Source organism: Dipodomys ordii, unplaced genomic scaffold (assembly GCF_000151885.1).
Source record: "Dipodomys ordii isolate 6190 unplaced genomic scaffold, Dord_2.0 Scaffold41, whole genome shotgun sequence".
Lineage (NCBI taxonomy): Eukaryota > Metazoa > Chordata > Mammalia > Rodentia > Heteromyidae > Dipodomys > Dipodomys ordii.
In genome coordinates, this window is record NW_012267257.1 from 15,181,808 (window position 1) to 15,196,283 (window position 14,476).

General features: G+C 41.4%; 1 protein-coding gene across 1 annotated transcript in view; it reads left to right on the top strand.

Moving 5' to 3' along the window:
• Drosha (drosha, ribonuclease type III) overlaps positions 1-11,329 on the top strand; it is a 132,482-nt gene extending 121,153 nt beyond the window's left edge. Inside the window, exons 30-35 of the mRNA XM_013018593.1 lie at positions 3,670-3,811; positions 4,050-4,132; positions 4,221-4,324; positions 7,146-7,238; positions 8,258-8,304; positions 10,919-11,329. Coding sequence (XP_012874047.1) covers positions 3,670-3,811; positions 4,050-4,132; positions 4,221-4,324; positions 7,146-7,238; positions 8,258-8,304; positions 10,919-11,049 — 600 coding nt within the window. The 3' untranslated portion in view covers positions 11,050-11,329. The remainder of the gene's footprint in view (positions 1-3,669; positions 3,812-4,049; positions 4,133-4,220; positions 4,325-7,145; positions 7,239-8,257; positions 8,305-10,918) is intronic.
• The last annotated feature ends 3,147 nt before the right edge of the window (positions 11,330-14,476 follow it).

The following is a 14,476-nucleotide window of genomic DNA, read 5'->3' on the forward strand; positions in this document are numbered from 1 at the left end:
CAGTGGGAAACATACTGGATTCTCACAAACTTCATTTGAGTCTGAGGTTGCTTTTGCGGGTCCCTGACAGCCTGACTAGCTTTTTTTTTTTTTTAAGTGTTTCTGGCTATTCATATTAAACTTCATTTGTTTAGGAGAGTATTAAATAAAGGGTTGTTAGGGTTAGGTTACTGCTTGGGGAAATGGAGTGCTCCGAGGGTAGTAAGGGAGCAGGGATCTCCAAAACATTTTGCATTGAACATCAAATCCAAAGGAATTTCTAGAACCCTTTTCTTCAGTAGAAGGGCAAACAAATCTTACCTAATAATGGGGCTGCTATTGTAAATAGAAACAGAAGCTAACATGTCAAGTGTCTTTATTATAATTCCACCATTGTCGTGTGCACATTGCGCCTCTGCTTACCCCAGTGGTCATTCTACAGTGTCCAGGCCCTTGCATTTGCCACCAACCCACTTCCCACTGACATACTCAGTCTTTTTCACTTCTGAGTCTGTGTTTATCACCGTCTGTGAGCACGAATTTCTTTGAAAATAAGTGTCCAAGTTCCACTTATAGCAATTTGCACTCCTTGGTTCTTGGAAGAAGCCCAGACACTGGTATGTCAGCAGCCCCTTTACTACTCTGTTGCAGCCAGGTGTGTGGCCCATACAAGGCCTTTACTTAGGGTCAGCCTTTCTGGAAACCCAGGGTCTGGATGAGCATGTGTGTGTCTGTGCTGATGCTGCCGCCTGCACAGTGCATTGTGGGAGCAGTCTGGTGAGGCCCCTTGGGATCAAGGCCCTCCCTTGGGCAGTAAGAGGGTACTGTTGATCCTCAGGGACCGGCAGCTTTCAGCACCCAGCCCGGCGAGTGACCCAGCCTTCATCACTGCTCCACTGAACCTCCATAACTTCCGGTTTTCTTCCTATTGATCCCTTCTGGATCCCACTCTGACAAGTAGCAAGGCTGTTGTGGAGCCAGGTTTATTTAGAACAAAGATAGGATTATTGTTTAAAGAACCACCACTTCAGCTTGCTATGTTTAAGTAAAGAACGAGGTCTGATCTCATTTCAACTCCTCTTCCAAATTTAGACACACTACAAAAATGTGGTTAAGTAATCGCTTCCTTCTCCTTCTCAGAGTCTTTGGCAAGAAGGTAGAGACCTCACTTCCTGCTCACTAACCCTGCTGCTTCAAGAACTGTCAGGGCTTGTCTTAAATAGAACCAAGGACATGTCTGCCTCCATTCCCCTCTGCCTTCCTTCTTGGCTGTCAGACAGCATTACTGCACAGCCCTTGAGTGAGGAGCCCTGACACGGGAAGGTGGCAGCTGGAGCCCTGTAACCAGCGACCTGTCATCATCTGTGGGCCCTGTGCCCATGGGGCTTGTTGGTGTGGTACATGAGCATACCAGGCACATAGCCTAAGTTTTCTCCCCTCAACTAAAGCTTAGGTGCTGACAGCACCCAACTTGCTCAGCATAATTGTGTTCCTCAGGTAGCCAGGCTGCCCTCTGCCTATACTTTTGGAACCCTTCTCCCTCCTCCCCATCCAAGTAAAATCTAAACCCCAAGTGATAGATCCCTTTCAGCTCAAGTACTCTGTAATTATAAGATATTAGGCTGCTGGGCTCTTTATTCACTGGGTCTTATGTTTGGCCTTTTTAATTTTGATCTGCTTGCTGGATATTAATTTTAATGAACCACTGGATTGAAAAGAGCACTGAGTTAAGGGGGGCAAACGGGAGGCAGAAGGAAGTAAAGACAGGCAAAGAATAATAGTCTGAAATTCAGCAACAAGCATAGCTTATGAAGATCAAGTTGTATTTCTGCTTCATGAATCATTGTCAGGCAAATTAAGAACATATTGTTTCTTATTTATCTATTGTCAAGGATTCAATATCAAGCACTGAGGATAAATCTTGATTTTCATAAGCTTTGTTGACACTGTGCAACCACAGAGCATAAAACTTGCGTCTAATCAACAGAGTGCAATATGGAAGAGCGGAAATGGAACACCAGGGACTCGCACCGCTTCCTGCTTCTGGTCCTCGTCTTCAGGAATCCTAGGACCCATTACACTGTTCTGGGAAAAGCTGTCATTTTTAGATGCATTATTCCCCAAATCCTGGGGATTCCCCTGTTGTTCTCAACCCCTTTCCCAGCCTTCTCCCCGGCCTCTCACTGAATGAGGTTATGCGGCTAAGCCATGCATGTTCTTGGGGCTTACTACCTGTGCCATGGTTCTTCGGTTTTCGGCAATGTTGAATGTTGCTGTTTGAATAGTTCTTCTGCATCTCTTGACTCTCTGAAATTCCTAATAGACATTTCAGTTTTGAATTCCTGAAGTTAAGATGTGGAAATTATATGTGAATTTGATGAAAGGATTTCACTGTCAAAACCAGAGCTTCAGGACATAGACTAAATCTTTAAAGTAATAATAAAAGTAAAAGTCTAAGTAAGTAATTTTAATCTTCTCAACAGTGCATAGTATAAGATCACTTTTCTAAGTCCTGTAACATCAGAATTAGAACCGGTGTTGTCCGACTTGGTGGCTATTTATCTTTGACTTCTCTTCGCCCCTCCTTCCTGTTCTCCCTCTGTTCACTCTCCCTCTCTTCCTTCCTCCATAACTTCCTCCCTTCTTTTTGAGCCACACCTCCTGCCCAAGCTATGAGTTTTCATAATGGTATAGTGTATACTCTAGCCCAACTCTATGATACTAAGCAAGCAATTGAGCTCTTTAACTATTAGGTAAAATTCTGTTGTCAAAGCACAGGTAGTTATTAAGAAGATGCTAGAATTGGGCACTGGTGACTCATGTCTATCATTCTAGCACTGAGGATTGTGGTTCAAAACCAGCTGGTAGGAAAGTCCATGAGACTCTTATCAACTATTAACCAGCAAAATATTGGAAGTGGAGCTGGCTCAAGTGATAGAGCACTAGACTTGAACAATAAAAAGTGCAGGGACATTGGGGGGGAGGGGGGAGGCTGGGAAGGGATGTGAAGGGTAAACAAAAGGAGGAGGCTGCAATGCTTGGTAAGAAATGTACGCATTATCCTGCCCATGTAATTGTAACCCCTCTGTACAGTATGTTCACAAATAAAATAAAATAAAAAAAAAAGAAAAAGTTGAAGAAAAGTAAAAAAAAAAAAAAAAGTGCAGGGACAGTGCCCAGGCCCTGAGATCCAGTCCCAGGACTGCAACCCCCCCCCCACCAAAAAAAAAAAAAGATGCTAGAAGCTGGTCTTAGTGGTTCAAGCCTGTAATCTTAGCTGCTTAAGAGGTAAGGATCAGGAATTTACAATTTGCAGTTCATGAGCCTTCATCTCACTCAACTAGTGGCTGGATATGGTGGTGTGTGCCTGTAGCAGAGTGGCTGAGCGCAGTGGTGTACACTTAACATCTCTAGCATCACAGAAGCACAAGTAGGATCTTAGACAATGCTAGTAACCTGAGCAAAAAGTGAGGCTGTACCTTAAAGTTACTAGTGCAAAAAGGGGCTGGAGGTGTGGCTCAGATGGTAGAGTGCTAGCTTAGCAAGCAAGAGAGTACTGTACTGAAAAAAAGAATTGCTAGAAACATGGGGTATGTTAACCATCATCTCAGGGAGTTGCTGGAGGACACAGACGAGAGATCAAAAGTGAAATGACTTGTTTGTATGTGTACTCCAATTCCTTTTGACCAGTTGTTGCGAAGCTCTTTGGTGAATAACAGAACTCAAGCCAAAGTAGCAGAAGAGTTGGGCATGCAGGAGTACGCCATCACCAACGACAAAACCAAGCGGCCCGTGGCCCTGCGGACCAAGACATTGGCAGATCTTTTGGAATGTGAGTCCTGTAAAGCTTTCTCTTAGCTACAGGTACAGAGTTTGTTCTGAGGAGGGAAGGAGGGTAGATTGGCAGACAGGAGGGAGGGAGGACAAATGGGAAGGAGGACAGGAGGGAAGAAGGACCACAGAGGCTCTGGAAATGGAAAACCTTGCTACAACATTGCTACAACATTGTTTAAAAATCCAATTCTTTTGTTCCTGTGAAGTGTGATTTACTGTTCAATCTTGTTTTTCAGCATTTATTGCAGCACTGTACATTGATAAGGACTTGGAATATGTACATACCTTCATGAATGTCTGTTTCTTCCCACGATTAAAAGTAAGTTCGGATAAAGTTTAAATGATGGTATATTTTATTTCTGGTGATTCCAGACACCATCACTAAATGTTTTTGGGAATTTGCACAGGAGTTCATTCTGAACCAGGACTGGAATGACCCCAAATCCCAGCTGCAGCAGTGTTGCTTGACACTTAGGACTGAAGGGAAAGAGCCAGACATCCCCTTGTACAAGTAAGTGCTTGCTGCTTGCAGGCCTTGGGGCCGGTGTGTTTAGAGTTGGCCGCCCATGATCCAGTGGGGTGGTTTCATGATATCATTGCTACTATGATACCAATACAGTATCATAAGAGCTAGGGTTGTGACTTCCCGACTGTCTGTCACACTGGACCCAATACAGAAACTCTTTGGACTCTCAGTGTTAGTTGTAAATAAGGGATGCCTCTCTATCATTTCTGCTTTCTCCCTTCTATAAAATTCTCTGGGAACCACTGCCTGGTGGTCACCTAGATTCGCTAGCTCACATCTGTAATGACAGCTTTTCAGGGGGACCAAGATCAAAGTTGAGGAGACTTCTGTATTAGGGTATGCAATCCTAGCTATGCATAGATAGAGTGGAGGTACAAGGCTGGCCCAGTGGCTCATACCTGTGAATCCTAACTACTCATGAGACCAATATCAGGGATCACAGATCAGACCTAGCCAGGGCAGAAACATCCATGAGACTCCATCTCAAAATAACTAGCAAGAAGCTACTCTAGAAGTATTTTTCAACTGAACAAAAGCTAGACCCTGAGTTCAAATCCTGATAAGAAAATGTTCCTGCCTGATTTAAACCCCAGTACCACCTGTCAGGAAGGCATCCTAAGATTACAAGATTAGCACAGGAACTTTTAGATTAAGTAGTTTTTAAAGTTTTATCTTTTTATATCTTATAACCTTTGCTGGCGGTGTGTGGATGTTTGGTAGCAGTATTTGGTTGCCTTTCTGTGCTTTGCTTGGTGACTTTGTCTCTCTGTTGCCTGATGGATAGCTGTGGGTGATCACTATAAGAAGCATGCTGGCTGGGTAACTCAGAGCTTCCGCTTTTTTCCCGAGGATTTATAGCAAAAGCTCCCTTCTGCTTTTGAATATAGGAAAAGTCATTCAAAAAGAATGGATCACTACACCACATAACTCAGGGAATTGCTGGAGGACACAGACACGAGAGTCGGTGTTTTTTAATAATTAGCATACATTATCCATAAAAGGGCTATTTCTTTGTGACATTTGTACAAATATATACAATATATACCAGCCAACCCCCTCTATCGCTCTCTCAACATTCTTCCTGCTTCTTACTATAATTGTAACAGATATCATTCTTGCTGACAATCTATTTCAACCATGTTCATCCTCTTTCACCGTCTTTAGTCCAACCCCTTCCTGCTAGTAACAGCCCCCCAACAAAGCCTGCCTAACACCTGTTTCGATGGTGGGTTCGCTCTGAGGTCCTGTGATTGATCACCTAGTGGCACCCTGTGGAATGAGAAGTTGGTTTAAGGAAGAATTACACTGTGATCTGTTTCAGCAGTACATGGATTACATCCCATGGTTTGGCTGATATGTAACTTCAGGGATGTATGAAAACCTCTGCCAACACATGGTTTCCAGCACCCACCGTGTGCAGCTCATTTCCTGTGGAGTGAGAGCCCTCTTTCGGGCTTTGCAAACTTCACACTACCCAGTGAAGAACAAAACGGAAGTTGGGAATTTCGAATCTTTTTTCATGTTTCTGTTTAACAGTCACAGTACTTTTTGGGCTCCCCCCACCCCGCCTTGTGCTGAAAGCGAGACTGAGGCCCTTCCCCCAGCAAGCGGTCCAAGAAGCTGTCACCCCTGGAAGGACATTTCTTTTATGTATGAGGGATAGAGCACAAATGTTTAGGAACAGCGCGTTAATGTGTGACAAATAAGCGTAATGAATATCTGTCCTGTATTCTATGAAGGGCCCAGGTGTTTCCCCATCAAAGGGTACAAAATTTGGGTGACCCCTCCCGGCACAGCGCGATCCTGGGAGAGCTGCCACTGCGCATGCTCGCCCTGGATGGAGACTCCCGGGGAAGGACTGAAGTCCTCCTCCTGACCCCACTGGAAGCCCTAGAAATCTGTTCTTGGTTATCATAATGGAGGGGTTGGTTTACATCATTATTTTGTGTTCGTTCCATTACCTTTAAAAAAAAATTACTACTTTTAATTACCCCTTTACATGAAGTTACCAGTTTTGCTGGGTTTGAAATCTGCATCACATCCGTCAAATCTGGAGTACCTGGAACTTTGTTTTTTTGGTGTGACTATTGTGAACCTAACATTGTAGCATACCTCCAAAATGATCCAAGGTATTTCAGAAAATAAATATGTATTCTGATCCATTAGGTAAGGTAGCAGACTTTAGGGAGAATCCATAACGGATGTGAAACCACTCGGAAGAGACTTGAGGTGTGTTACCCTAATGGTTTTTGTGGTTAACTGTGACTAATACTTTAGAAATATGAGTAGCTTGGCTGGTTTGCTTGGCTGATGTTCTGCCCGTTGAGTCGCACCTCCATCCCTGTCTTTTACAGGTTAGTTTGGAGATGGAGTCTAGTGAACTTTTCCTGCCCAGACGGCTTCAGTCCTTCAGACCTCAGCCTCTTAAGTAGCTAGGATTACGGATAGGAGCCACTTGCACCCAGCTAGTTCTTTAACTTTTTCTCCATAAAAGCTTTGTGATTTATACTTGGGATATACACACTGTACTTCACTATGAATCTTCAAGTGCTGTTCATATTACTTTGGGGGAAAAAAAGACAAGTGATATGCAGAATTTTTTTAATTTCCTGCTTCAAAGCCCTGCATTTGTCAAGTTAGCAAATCAAAATCTTATCCACTTACTTGTCTGCCATTTTTCTCATTTCTTGTTTATTTTTACCTTCCTCTATCTAGGCAATAAACACAAGATTTTTGTCAGTTGTATAGCAGCAAAAGTAATTAAGCAACACTTCACCATAATTACTGTTCTTTCGCTTCCCTTCAGGACTCTGCAGACGGTGGGACCCTCCCATGCCAGAACATACACCGTGGCTGTTTACTTCAAGGGAGAGAGGATCGGCTGTGGGAAAGGACCAAGGTATGAGAAGAAAATACTTGAGTTTCATTGAATGAGCACCTGGGGACAGGAAAGTCCTGGGGAGGTAGGGGGGTTCTAGACTGCAGTCTGTCTATGCTAATTTAGAGTGCCGACTATTCGAATGTCAGCAAAATGAATCTGTAGGACTATATCTGCACCAAACCAACTCCTAGGCTTTGTGATCAGCTCTGGAAAGGGTAAGGGCCTTGAGCTACTTTGAGGAAACCACATTAGCTGATGCACAGGTCACCTCTGTCCAGTTCAGTCTCAACAGAATGCAGGCACTGAGGCAAGCTAGACATAACATACGTAGTGTTGTGCATGCCACAGCTATCACATACATATTCTGGTTGTGTGTGTGTGTGTGTGTGTGTGTGTGTGTGTGTGTGTGTGCACGTGCACGCGCGCGCGTGTACCACTACTGGGGCTTGAATTCAGAGCTTGGGCACAGTCCCTTATGTCTTTTGTTGAAGGCTGGCACTCTACCACTTGAGCCACAGCTTCACTTGCAGAAACTGTATTTCATGAAATACGGTCCTTATGGACACGCTTAACACCTTTATGTAAAAAAAGATGTATGTGGTCACTTTTCCTTGTACCCTCCAATTAATGTAGCTCCCTCATATATATGTCATATAACATCACACATTTTGTATATATTTATATTGCATACATACATATATAATTCATATATATACATATATATTTTTTCTCTTTAAACACTATGAGTATTTTTTTCCTCCAAACTTAAGTAAGAAATACTTCCAGCCTAATACACATGGAAGCCATTTTATCACAACATTAAGAATGTGGCATGAACATTGTAAATAGGCTTTGTGCACATTTCTGCATGTTCTTGTGTGTATTCCCATCCACACAGTTCAGCGTGTGACAGTAGGAATAATCAGATGAATTTTTATGCACTGTACATGAAAATCTGCCTTAATATTTTATAGCCATATCTTATGTTGTTGGAACTAATTCTTTAATGTGTATCTCACCTTTATTTTATTTCACAGTATTCAGCAAGCAGAAATGGGAGCTGCAATGGATGCACTTGAAAAATGTAAGCCGCTCTCTTTTTCTCTAATTATATGTTCATAATGTAAGGAGTGTTTTATAGCAAGAAAACGAGGCAGTGGAAAAATGGCAAGGGCTGATAAAATGTGATTTTGTTTTCCTTATAATTATTCTTCACACACAGAGTAGAGTAGAAGGTAAGGTATGTATAAAATGGACTCTCAACTTTTTTAAAAAAGCATTCTCAAGTGCATTTGATTTTCATTTTTCCTTTTGATCTAGAGACTTATGCCTCCTGGTAAACTGCAAACCACAGCGGGTATTTCCTTCCATGTATTTCCTTATAACTTCTAAGATCTTATACAGATACAGAAGTATACGTATGAATACTTCTTTTTTGGTCATTTTATGAAATTTAAAAGATATTTACATTTTAACATGTTTTATGTGCTAAGATATATTTTTCTTGCCCAATAGTATATCATAGGCAGCCATGTAGGTCACAGAGAATGGCTCTAATTCATTCTCTTAATGGCTGCACACTATATCCTACTATAGATGTGCTCTTTTACACTCATGGATATTTTGTGTATGTATATGTCTATGTTTGAGTCTATGGTTAGTTTTGAATAGTGGAAACTTTTAGAAATACATATTCAGTTTTACAGTAGAATTTACTGAAAACAAAGTTCACATGATAGAAACTTACAGTTTCTTAGAATTTGCTTGATTTCTTTTCTAAAATTGTAGTTAGTTAAATCAGTATAAATAAGTAGTTTTACTGAAGGCTCACATGTCAGTTGTTGCATTTAAAACTAACTGGCTCTGGACTTACAAAGTCTTTTACTGATTCACCACCTGTCTTTCAAGTGCTTTTTCTCCCTCCCTGGCCCTGGTCTTTCTCTGACCTGGGGTGTAGATAGAGCACTGCATAAACAAAGGCCAAAAAATAATTTAGGTAAATGCTATAAATAGATAGCTATGCTTTCATTATGTTTTGCTCTTAAAATAGAAGCAAACTTTCGAGATTCTCCACATATACTCTGCTCCCTCTCTGTGATTTGTCCTCTGTGAGCTGGAGGAGTGCTGTGCCCAGGGCGGGGCCTCAGTCCTCAGCTGGCTAGGCAGAGCATCACTTCCTCAGGGTTATCATATCTCATGTGTTCTTTCTGATTTGTGTGTGTGTGTGTGTGTGTGTGTGTGTGTGTGTTTCAGTGGCCATTCTTTTTTTTTTTTTAATTGTGAAAATACTGTACAGAGGGGTTACAATTACATGGGCAAGGTAATGAGTACATTTCTTATCAAGCATTGTTGCCTCCTCCTTTGTTTCCCCTTCTCATCTCCCCCCCTTCTTATCTACCTCCCTCCTCCCCCCGGCCAAAGTTGTGTTCGTTTTTTGACATAATGTCTTGTACATCTCATTGATGCAATAGGTCCACCTGTATCCCTATTTAAACGATTTGTTTTTTCCCTTCCCCTCCACAAATTCTACCAACATCAAATACAGTGAAAACAGGGGTTATGCCGTGGGGGAGGGACATACAAAGCAATAAAGAAATCATCGTATAAATATGTTAGAAACAATCGTAAGAAAGAAAAAACATTTGAGTCCTTATCTTGGGGTTCATTTCTCCTAACATCAACTTATCTGACCATTTCTGCTTGTCTCAGACATATACTAGTAATTGCAAATAAGGGAAACCATGGGACCTATGTTGCTTTGGGCCTGGCTTACTTAATATAATTTTTTCCAAGTCTTAACATTTTGGCCATTATTCTTGCTCTTAATTCATCGTGAGACTGAACTTGGACTGCAAATGACAACTGAATAGTACAATTTCTATATCTTATGTCAAAGACCAAACCTAAATGTAGCTTAAACTCCCATTTGGTGAGCTTAATTAATTAATTACAAGAAAGAATGACTTAGCCTATAACTTCCTTTTTTTAAAAAAAACTGATTATGTTGTTCTTTTCAGAAACTTTAATTTTTGGTAAATAAGGGTTTGGTAATACCACTTATTTGTTTGGAACTTTTGGTTTAACCCATTGTAATATATCCTTTATTCTCTCTTGAACATGGCATGTTACAGGAGGACTTTGTTGAAACACTTGGTTAAAAGCATTCCAAAACCACATGTCTGTCTTTTAACACTTTAATGGGGTTTTTGTTGTTATTGTCAGTTGTGGTACTTAAACTCTGGGCCTGGGCACTGTCCCTCAGCTCTTCAGCTCAAGGCTAGCACTCTACCACTTGAGCCACAGTGCCACTTCCAGTTTTTTCTGGTGGTTTATTGGAGATAAGGGTCTCTCGGACTTTCCTGCCTGGGGCTGGCTTTGAACCACGATCCTCAGTCTCCTGAGTAGTTAGGGCGACAGGGGTGAGCCACTGGTGCCCGGCCACTTCTATATGTTTTAATGCCTTTTATACTCAACTTTGTACCAGACATTGATATTTAGTTGTCCATATAGACTTCCAATATGTTTCTGAATGAGAGAGAATAGGAGAAGAAAGCAAACTTCTCTTGTTCCCAACCTTACAGACCACAGCTGTGCGCATGTCATGTGGATGTACCAGTGCATGTGCATGTATAGTTTGTGTCATCTTCTGCACTAGAACCTATCCTTTATTAAGTATAAAATATATCTTCTTGTGTCAGATAACTTTCCCCAGATGGCCCATCAGAAGCGGTTCATTGAACGGAAATACAGACAAGAGTTAAAAGAAATGAGGTGGGAAAGAGAGCACCAGGAGAGAGAACCAGATGAGACTGAAGACAGAAAGAAGTAAACGAAGGCCGGAAGTGGTGGCGTGTTTACTTGCTTAGTAACTGTGACTGTTGCCTGTTGAGACCTAGCCTAGTTTTCCTTCAAACAATGAATGAAGTGTGACCATTGAAATAAAACATGAAGTCAAACATTGTGGTTGTTTTACCGATCAAATGTTCTGTTTTTAGCTGGATGGTTTTTATTACAATGCATTTGATTCTTCTCCTATTTAAATGTAGTAGGTGTTCATTATTCCTTTTTATTTTGCTCTTATAATAATAAAATCCAAAAAAGCACATTCTGTGTGGTGTAGATCCTGTTTTTTAATCTTGTGGCTTCAGACTTTCAGCGGACAAGTGACTGATTCACTTGGCCAGATATTTTGACTATACTGTGGTAACAGCTGTATTTTTTGAAATCTCTGTGTTATTAACTAAAATTTTCAGCTTTCATCTGAATGTTTGCCAAGTTCTCAGCTACAAATATTGAATTACTCCGCTCGAAGCAGTAAGTCCTTTGTAGAAAGATTATGTTTAATGTTTAACTGGCTAATGGGATGGGGAAGGGACTTATATTTGAGTCTCACACTTTCTTTGAGTTGTTAAGAGTGGCTGAGAAATCCGGATTCTAAGGCAGACCACCATTTTAACAATTATTCTCATTCTGGGGCCAGTGGCTCCCTGGCTAAATATCAGAACCTCCTGAGATTGGATTTAACTTGATGTGGGGTGGAGAGAGGGAGCAGGAAGAGGAAGGCTCATCACTTCCACAGGCTTCTCTAGTTCTTGCATTAAAGGGCTAACATTTCATCATACTCGTGGCCTTTATGAAAAGAATACCACTGGTGTCTTGTGAAATAAAGGCAAAACTTCTATGTAATACAAATGTGTTTTTATTTGTTCTTTTAGCATCCACAGTGTGTCAGGTACAGTTCCAGGCTCCTCAGTATAACAGTGAATAAAACAATCTAAGCTCTCAACTCAGGGGGAGCCATCCTATTAAAATAGGCCACCCAATTAAAAAGGAAAGTCAGGAGCATGGCATATCGGGGAGGTAGGATGCAGCTTTCAGTGGGGTTGGAGAGTTAAGATGAAAAGGAAGACGAGAACAAGCCACTGTAGTATCTAGCAGTGTTTCTTATCTATATATCTATTGAATGTTACAGGTACATTATGTAAAATTGGAAAAGGTATTACTTAGCAGGAAAAGAAACCTTACTTTGCATTATACTCATTGCTATTGAAATCTCTTTGTACAACTACTTAAAAACAATAAAAATATTCTTTGAAAAGAAAAATACTGTGAAAAAAAGCATAAGCAGGAAAATAAATGGAATCCATGATTTAAATCATGCAGTCTATTAACATATTAATTGTATGAAATAACACCTTTCATAATGTCATGTACATATGCGATACATTTTTGGTCATATGCCCCCATTGCCCTTTCTTGCCCTCTCCCACTGGTCCAGCTCATCTTCTTAGTCTCCCTTCCACTGATAATTCTTATATCCTGTCAGACTGGATATATACACCCAAGTATTTAGCATTGGGAAGCCACAATACGCTTCATATATTTTCTTTTTCATTAACTAATGGGTCTTGTATGCCTTTCAGTTGAATCCATATTTACATAATGTAATTGTTGATGGCTGCATACTAATGTATAGCCTACATGCCAATTATGGATATACCATCATTCATTAAGCAATCTAATAGAGGATGTGTAGACTGCAAGCAGTTTGTGGCTGCCACACACATCTTTGCTCGCCTCCACAGGAGGGGGATGGGGAGGGAAAGAGGTAGAGACAGAAGAGAGAACCAGTTGTTTCTGGCACATTTCCTACTCTATTGGAGATCATTGTCAACATTTAAATTCTAAAATGCCAGATAGCAGAACTGAAAGAGAGAGAATGCTAGATCATAGATGGCCTTGACAATGTTACAAGCAAAAACAAAAAAGCAAGGGGAAATATATTTTTTTTAAACAGGCATTTTTACTAATCTTGAATGTTATATCAGAATACAGGAATTTGTAGTAGACCTTGATTTTTCCTTTGTAGTACCTTGTCCCTTTTCAGCTTGAGAAGTATGTCCATGAAACACTAACATAGCCAAGTGCTGGTGGCTCACACTTGTAATCGTAGCTCTTCAGGAGGCTGAGATCTGAGGATTGTAAGCCAGCTGTGGCAGGAAAGTCTGTGAGGCTTTTATCTCCAGTTAATCACAGCAAAAGCTGAAAGTGACACTGTGGCTCAAGTGGTAGAGTGCTAGCCTGGAGCAAAAGGAGCTCAGGACAGCACTGAGGCTCAAGAGTTCAAGCCCCAGGACCAGCAAAAAAACAAAACCCACTATAACAGCTCTCAGAGGGTAACCTGCCAGACATACCAGCAGGGCAAGTTAACTTAGTGGCCTGTGGAGCATTGATGAGGAGAGTAACTGAATTCTACAGCTAGCCACACAGAGCCACTGTAACCACAGAATCCAGCTGTGCTTCCCACCTACCCAGGCTTCTAGTTTTGATATAGCAAAGAACAAGAGAGTAAGCCCATATGCGTAACTCCTCTTCATGTAAGTACTGTTGGTCTTTGAGGCCTAGTAGGCAAGTTTCTACTCATGAGTCACTTGACTGTTGAGCATTAAAGGAGGCTATGTGTGTGAGACTGGAGGAGGGGGAAAGGAGTCCAGGTCAGGCATGGAAGGCTCTCGCAGGAGGTCATGATTGAATGTATTGGACTGCGATGATGAGCAGTAGCCTACAAGGCACCTGGATTTATGTGAAAAACATGTCTCTGTCTTAAATGTGTAGCTTGTCTGTTACAGCACCTAGCTCTGACTTAACTAATGCAGCTGTTCGAGACAGGCACTTAACCATAATTAAATGTTTGTTTTTAGATTAAAAGTGACAAAAATAAAAGCTGGATGGAAACTTGTTTCTCTATTACTGAATGCTGTACCTGTGCTGATGCATTCCATAAGTAACATTAGGGCTCAGAAATGTCCCTCCATTGAGATTAAATGAAATTTGAAAATATGACAACCACAAAACAGATTCCTAATTAGGAATCCGATGTAATGAGAACATGCTACGTTCAGAGGTTTATTGTATTCATGTTGGTAGTGTCTGCTCTGCCCTGGGTGTGGAAAATATGGCTTTGTCTAGGTACAGCCCTTGTTTCCAGGAGCTTACTGTTTCAAGAATGTGTCAGGTTCCATGCAGAGGTCTAGCAGGGAGAGAGTAACTGGCTTCTTCCAGCCGGTAGGGTTCGGTCTGCTCTTGAGGGGTGACCTAGTCCATTGATGTGTGGACTACATTGTCATACTTCCCTAGGGAAGGGCCTCTTTTTTTTTTTTTTCTTTTTTTGTCGGTCGTGGGGCTTGAACTCTGGGCCTGGGCGCTGTCCCTCAGCTCTTCAGCTCAAGGCAAGCGCTCTACCACTTGAGCTACAG